This window comes from Lepidothrix coronata, unplaced genomic scaffold (genome assembly GCF_001604755.1).
Source record: "Lepidothrix coronata isolate B3197 unplaced genomic scaffold, Lepidothrix_coronata-1.0 Scaffold344, whole genome shotgun sequence".
Classification (NCBI taxonomy): domain Eukaryota; kingdom Metazoa; phylum Chordata; class Aves; order Passeriformes; family Pipridae; genus Lepidothrix; species Lepidothrix coronata.
The window spans coordinates 189462-197200 of record NW_016690524.1 but is presented as its reverse complement, the minus strand read 5'-3'; the positions used below and the strand labels follow the sequence as shown (position 1 = coordinate 197200).

Genomic DNA, 7739 nt, shown 5'->3' with positions numbered 1-7739 from the left:
GAACACACAGAGGAGCGAGTTGCCAAATGTTTCACAGCTCTGACACACGTCTGTCCCCTCACCTCGGTCCTTCCCATTCTGCAGCTTCCCTGTTTCTTCTTCGTCTTCTTCCTCTGCTTCAGAAAAAAAAGAAAAGAAGAAAAGTTGACACGAGACAGGTGGGTGAGAGAAGAGAGAGAATCATGGAATTGTTTGGGTTGGAAAAGCCCTCTCAGACCGCTGAGTCCAACCATCCCCAGCACTGCCAGGCCACCACTAACCCACGTCCCCAAGTGCCACACCCACATGGCTTTTAAATCCCTCCAGGGATGGATTTAACCACCACCTCCTTGGGCAGCCCCTTCCAGTGCTTGACAACCCTTTCCATGAAGAAATTCCTCCTGGATTTCACTGGTTTCATGGTGAGAGCTGGGGGTTCATTATGTTTATCTGGGGATAAGCAGAGTGAGTTTATGGCCAGGCCCGGATTTGCACAGCAGAGCGGGAGCAGAAGGTCACATTCTTCCCCAGATGGTGGCTCTGACTTGTTTCAAGGAGATCTGTGTAAACAGGTGATGGTTATCCTGAGGGAGATGGCACTTCTGCCTCCAGCACGTGGTGGGAGAGCAGAGAAAGGGAGAAACCCTCCAGTGAGAGGCACAACTGGAGAACCGGAGGTGTTTGGGATGGATCCGATCAAAGGGACCTGATAAACGTGTCCTTTGTGGCTTTGGGAGCAGGATGGTGAGACATGGGGGGTCACACAGCCCACACCCGCTTGGCAGTGGCTCCAGGGGGTCCTTAATGTGACCTCCAAGGAGATCAGGGACAAAACCAAACGCATTTGGAATAACCAGAGATGTGACTCGGAGCTCAGTGTTGGGTCTTGGACTTGCCTCCTGTGTGAAGACCAGCACCCTGGGTCTTTAGGCTCAGACAGAGTGAAAATGGGACCAGTGTTCCCTCAGCAGCACAGGGAGCAATGGGATTACTGTGTGGACTGTTGTGTGGCACTTGGGGACATGGGTTAGCAGTGGCCTTGGCAGTGCTGGGGGACAGCTGGACTTGGTGGTCTTGGAGATCTTCTTCGACCTCAGTGATTTTGTGACTCTGTAATTCTGGGACTCCAGGATTCTGTCACAGAATCACAGAATCTCCTGAGTAGGGAGGGACCCCCAAGGATCATCCATCCAACCCCTGGCCCTGCACAGACACCCCAACAATCCCACCCTGTCCCTCAGGGTGTTGTCCAAACCCTCCCTGAGCTCTGGCAGCCTTGGGCCTGTGCCCATTCCCTGAGGAACCTGGGCAGTGCCAAACACCCTCTGGGGGAAGAACCTTGTCCTGAGATCCCACCTGACCCTGCCCTGCCATCACTGCAGGAGAAGGCAGAGACTGAAACATCCCGGGAAGCCCCCAGAGGACGGGGTGACACCGCAGCGTTCCCCTCCCAAGGGAATCTGTTCCCTGGGCCGGAGCAGAGGCACCAGAGGCACAGGGAGGGTGGGAGGTGCAGGCACTGGTGCCTCCCAGACCCTCCCCACACACCTCCTGTGGCTGCACGGGGGAGCTGGGCCGGGGGAGGTGTCTGTTCCCACAGCTCACCTCTGGGACGGGATGTGTGAAATCCCGCCGGCTCCGTCAGCTGAGGATAACTCATGCTTTTCCTAATTTACACAAACCACACCATTGCAGGGGAGCCTGCCTTGGTCCCTGCACCTCCTCGAGCAGGAGCCTGTCAGTGCCTCCATTTTCACTCCGTTCTCACTCCCCTGTGATCCACTTGGCTTTGCACATCCCTGACACGGCTGGTGGCCGAGGGAACGGCTGGACCTGTGTCAGGGAGGTTTGGGCTGGATTTAAGGACAAGGTTCTTCCCCCAGAGGGTGGTTGGGCACTGCCCAGGCTCCCCAGGGAATGGTCACAGCCCCAAGGCTGCCAGAGCTCAGGGAGGGTTTGGACAACGCTCTGAGGGACAGGGTGGGATTGTTGGGGTGTCTGTGCAGGGCCAGGGGTTGGAACTCGATGATCCTGGTGGGTCCAACTCAGGATATCCCACAATTCCATGATTCTACAACACCTGCTCTGCTACGGAAAACAAAAAGCCAAAGGCTGCAGACTGTGCTTTGGGCAGAGGTTTGTTCTCCGTGTTTCAGCCCCGGGGGAAGAGCTGAGGTGATTTATGGGAGGAACAGGCGGCCCTGCCGCGGCGCTGGCGGTGCTGCTGTCAGCCATGGACAACTTTATTAACTCCCAGCTGCCTCCACAGCCGGGACACGGGGCTGGGAGAGGGGGGATTTACTGCTGGGCAGTAAGATCTCAGCCCTGTTTATCACTGTGGCGGCTCCATCACAGGCAGAGCCTCGTGGGGTCTGTCACGGACCGGGAGGAGTTTGGGGGGACACGAGTGTGGGTCCAGCACAAGGTGGGACAGGGACCAGGAGGGTCAGTCCGGACACAGAACACCTTCCTTCTTCCTTAACAGCCAAGGCAGCCCAGAAACAGAATCCCAGGAGCATTTAGGTTGGAAAAAGCCCTCCTGGATCATCAAGTCCAACCTGTGACTGACTCCCGCCTTTTCAACCAGACCAGTGCCATGTCCAGTCATTCCCTGGACACCTGCAGGGGTGGGGACTCCACCACCTCCCTGGGCAGCCCCTTCCAGTGCCTGACCACCCTTTCCATGAAGAAATTCCTCCTGGAATAGGCTGCTGGAGCACTGAATGGTCACACCTCCATCGCTGACAGGGCCCGAGGCCCACAGGACACATCCCTGGGTGACACAGGACCTGCTCTGGCCCCACCAGGGAGTTCAGCTCCCCTGGCCCAGGGAGGAGGCACAGAGGAAACAATTATCTGCTTTCCACATCGTTGTTCAATGACAAGGCATGGAATTGGCCTCATGGACATTTTACAAATGTGGTTACAGGGTCTGACAAGGATTCATGGCAGAGGGTCTCACCTGCTGCCCAAGTATTGCAGGACTAAGCAGGAATTTGGGGACATTCACTCCAAAAATGTGCTCCAGCTTCTGACTGTGTCATTAAGGAGCTCTGGCTTCCAGAAGTGGGCCTGGGAGGTGGCCCCCCTCCCAGGAGATGCTCTGGAAAAGCAGCTCCGTGCTGTGATCCACGCTCGGATCAATGGGAGCAGTGGGCAGGGGAGGGGGGCTGTCTCCATGAATCACCAGTGGTGCCACCAGCCAGGGCTGCACCCGCAGGGTATTGCCCTCCCCAGCAGGGATAAAACCTCTTCAAAAGGTGCTGGAGTTCTCAGTGATACAACCATGGAATGACTGAGGTTGGAAAAGCCCTCCAAGATCACTGAGCCCCCTCCCAGCACTGCCCAGGCCGAGGGTGTTGGCCATAAACACGATTTTTTGCTGAGAACACAGACACGTGATCCCACATCATGCTTTAGTTTTAACAAAAAAACCTCCAACCCGTGGCTCCCATCTCTCCTTTTCCTGTGCTGCCCAACCCACCCTTACCTGAGTGAAGCTCCTTCACCAGCGAGGACATGGTGTTGGTGATGGAATCGGCCGCTACCAGCAGGTCATTGCGCAGGTTCCTCCTCGTACCTGGGGCAGAGCAGACACGCAGAAATCAGGGGTCACCTGTGCCAGCTGCCACTGCCCCAACTCGTCCCCGCCAGGCCTCCCTGGGGTGGTGCTGGGACACCCCCAGTGCCCCCAGAGCAGCAGAGGTGGAGGTTTGCCCTGGCACAGCCCAGCTCCGCCTCGTTCCCTGAGCACCTGCTTGGCTCAGCATGAGCTCAGCACGAGCTGCCTCGTGCTCCTCCCTGTGACATGGCAGCACGAGGGCACAGACAGCCCCCAGGACCTCGTGGTGGGGTGGCTCACCCTCCTCCCCCTCTGGGCAGAGTCGCTCTCGAGATCACTGAGGTTTGAGTGGGACAAAAGCTGTTGGAATTCTCACCCTCCTGCATGGCTGGAGGGAGGAATCCTGAGATCACTGAGGTTTGAGTGGGACAAAAGCTGTTGGAATTCTCACCCTCCTGCATGGCTGGAGGGAGGAATCCTCTTCCTCGCTGTCACACAGCTGGGGGTGTGACCCCGTGGGTGTCCCCACGGTGACACTGACCTGCCTGGACACTCCACCTGCTGGAGGGACCTGCTTGTCCTGCCAGTGACCCAAACTGTCCAGGACCAGCACGGGGACAGAGCTGGCACCAGGACCATCAGACTGGCTGCTGCCACAACAGAGGGGGGTCAGGGATGGTGCTTGTTGTCTCTTGTGATGCTGGGAACACAATGATCCTCTTGGATCATGGAGGTGGCTGCCCCACCCCTGGAAGTGTTCAAGGCCAGGCTGGGTGGGGTTTGGAGCAGCCTGGTCTCACGTCCCCCCTGTGGAACAGCTGGATAATGCTCTGATCCCCCCTGGACATGTCTGTGCAGCAGCCCCCGGAGCCCTCCGGGCTGGGACTTCCAATGATTTTATTACGTGCAAGCATCAACATTTTATCCTGTTTCCTGTGTTCTCCACCGGCCTCGGATTTGCCTGATTTTGCGTGATTAATATGAAATAGCACTAATTGTGCAGACTGCCTTTCCGGAAGGATCGTTCCAGGAAACTTATTACGGAGTCTGGCGACCACTTTTTTTTTCTTGGAAGAGTTTTTCTAGTCATTGAATCAGCCACCACAGTGGTTATGAGGAGAGGAATGTTCACCTTTCTGGGGGCAGCAGTGGATCCAAGAATTCCCACGGGATTGTCTTCTTCTCTGTTGAGATGATCAACAGCAGAACTGATTTTATAACTTGATGGTGGCCTCTGTATCCGAATATTTCACCCAGAAACCATCAGGATGTTTTATTACAATAGTCATACTTTGTGATCTCCAAACGCCAGTCTTGGTAATCCTCTACCAAGTGGAAGATCAAGAGATCACCTATAGAGGAAACTTTTCTAACCTCAAAACTGCCCGATGAATATCCCTGGGATCCAACCCTTTAAAGGTTTCCCGCTCTAGAGTTTTCCACACTGATGGGGAAGCTCACAGATTCGTGCCCTGGGAGGAAAGATGAGCTGTTGGCTTCTCTGCCCACTCCAAGGTCACGGAAGAGGTGGAACAGCACCCAGAGCTTCACTCCCTTCTGCTCCTCTCTCCCACTGTCACATTTAATAAGAATCCGGTGGACGTGCAGAAGTTAGCACAAATAATGTCAATGTTTTTGTTAAAGTGGCCCATAAAATCCGTGTGCTGAGGGATTCCTGTGGATTTGCTGTCCCAGTCCCCACCACGCTGCCGGGACGTGGCTGCAGCACGTCAGCCCAGCCCTGAATAGTTTTCTACAACACCTGGTTCATTGCAACACATATCTGAGGTGCTGTCAGGTGTTAAAAACCTGGAGAAACCACAAGTTTTCACTCTGGGCGATATCGGCAGGTCCTGACGAAGGAGCCTCGTTAGGGGAGAGGCAGCGACGAGCCCTTGATTAATCACCTCAGCTCTGGTGGCTGCAGACCCTGCAGGGAGGGGTTTGCCTTGCCACGGCTTCTGCACCTTCCCAGGAAAAGGCAGATGGACACAGAGCGAACCGGGATGCCCGGGGAAGGCTGGAAAACGATGAGAGATCCAGTGTTTCTGTGTCCTACCATCGTCACCTGTTTGTCACCCCGAGCAGCAGATCAGCGCCCGGGCGGGCTCTCGGTGCTGCTGCTCCACTTCACGTGTCCTGGGGACAGAAAGGGACCCTGCCCGGGGGGAAGGACAGGCAGCTGCCAGAGGAATCAGCGGGGAGCTCTCGGCTGCACCACCAAACCTGCCGTGGAGATGCAGAGGAGGCGACTGGACCACCCACAGCAACAGATGGAGCGCTTGCCTCTGGTATTTGGCACCCTGCCTCCCTGGAAATGCCTGCTCTGCTGCCGGTGCTGGGAGTGCTCAGGGATGAGGAGCTTCTTCCTACCGACAGGGAGGAGGAAAAGGCACCTCCTTCTCCCAGGGGGGCTGTGGATCTCGGAGGGGACGAGGGGACGTCCCCTGTCACCGAACACGCAGAGGCCACTCCCTGTGCCGAGGGCTCTGGGGCTGAGGGCTCCTGCTCCTCCTCCCTGCAGCACCAATTTAACACCAGTTCAGAGGGTCCACTGGCACCAACTGAAAGTGTTCACTGGCACCCCTGTGCTCCTCTGCTGCCATTTCGCAGCCTCTTCCTTCCCTCACCTTCTGCTGGCAGCAGCTCATTTAGGCAGCGGGGAAGATCGTTCCAGATCATTCCAGGAGGATACATCCACTGAGCACCTGATAAATGCAAACTGCTATTTAAAATCTGTTCGGTTTGGAGATGCGGTGTCAGTTCTGGGAGGTTTATTTCCATGTTTGGTTTGTTTGGAGAGGGAGCCCATCCATCTGACAAAGGGATTTGATGCTTCTATTCACAATCTTCCCTCCCCGGAATGAGAAACCACCTCCAGCTCTGTGACTCCACATGAGGTGACCTGTCATCTTTTAAAGAAATAAACCACCCCTGCATCGAGGTGAGGGCTCTTGTTCCCTGCATGGGACTGACCACGACTCCTGATACCCAGTGGGGTTTCCCAGGAAGCACCACGAGGTCCACAGAAAGATTCACAGAACCATTAAGGTTGGAAAAGACCTCTAAGATTGAGTCCAACTTCTCTTAGTTGCTGCCCACCCTTGGCTTTGCCCACACGTGGGTGAAGTCCTCACCTGTGCTTTAGGGAGAGGTGGATTTTCTGTCCTTCCTTCTTTCTTTTGCTGACACTGGCAAGACCAACCAAGATGGCTGGATGTCCATTTTCAAAGATGTGATGTTTAGAAAGAACCTCCACACCCGTCAGATGTGGAAGACCAGGCCCTGCTGCTGTTTTTCTCACAGCTCTACACCCCAGCATGCTCCTGGAGCACTAAAGATGAAGAGTTCTGCACCAAGACGGGCAAGAAAAGAGCATTTAAACCCCAAGTGCCACCACTGAGAGATGCAGGGTGCGGACACCCCTTCCAGCTGGGAGGGGCTTCCTTCCCCAGGAGAGGAGCTGGAATAGGTAGGACTGGAGTGACCAATTTCTCCTCCTCTGCAGTGAAATGGTCCCTGAAGGGAACACGGTATTTGCCAAGTTCCTTGACACCAGCCTGGCAGTCCCATCCTCTCTTGCTGCCTCCATGGCCAAAACCTCTTCGGTGTTTGAGGCAGAGGCGGCGCCTGCACCGAGCTCAGTGAGTGTCCATCTCATCTGCTGGTCTTCACATTTTGGAGCCCCCGTGGGCTGACACAGCCGTGACACAGAAAACGTGGATTTTCCTGAAACGTGTGACCATAAAACTTCTTCATGTTCAGCAGTGAGAGCAGCAGGTGAGTCTGAACTCCCACTGCCCACAGAGAGTGGGGGCTGAAAACACGGCTGTCTGCTGCTGCTGTTGGCTAAACACTCTGGGCTGGAGGGCTGCTTGTTTTCCTACTTTTGGTCATTAAAGTGTTTTTTCCCTCATAGTTCAGTCACCAGATTTGTAAATATGGCCAGTTTGTAACGTTCAATTCTTAAACTACTTGTGGGCGTAACCCGCTGGGTTGGAAGATCCTTTCCTTGCAGGGAAGATCATCCTCACAGTAACAACTTCATGGTTAAGTTCAAAAGATTCTAAATATGCCCCCAAAGTCTTTGGGCTGGGGAACAGGAGAGGGGTTTGTAATTATTGCCTCAATATGGTGAGTTACGTGTCTGCTGAACACAGAATCATAGAGTCATAGAGTCACAGAATCACAGAATCAC

General features: G+C 55.0%; 1 protein-coding gene across 1 annotated transcript in view; it reads right to left on the bottom strand.

The window, feature by feature from the left end:
• The window catches only part of LOC108509193 (dystrobrevin beta-like), a 67090-nt gene that overhangs the window by 5131 nt on the left and 54220 nt on the right, over window positions 1-7739 (bottom strand). The window contains exons 9-10 of the mRNA XM_017838513.1: window positions 3470-3559; window positions 47-116 (exon numbers count right to left, since the gene is read on the bottom strand). Of these exons, the coding sequence (XP_017694002.1) occupies window positions 47-116; window positions 3470-3559 (160 nt within the window). The remainder of the gene's footprint in view (window positions 1-46; window positions 117-3469; window positions 3560-7739) is intronic.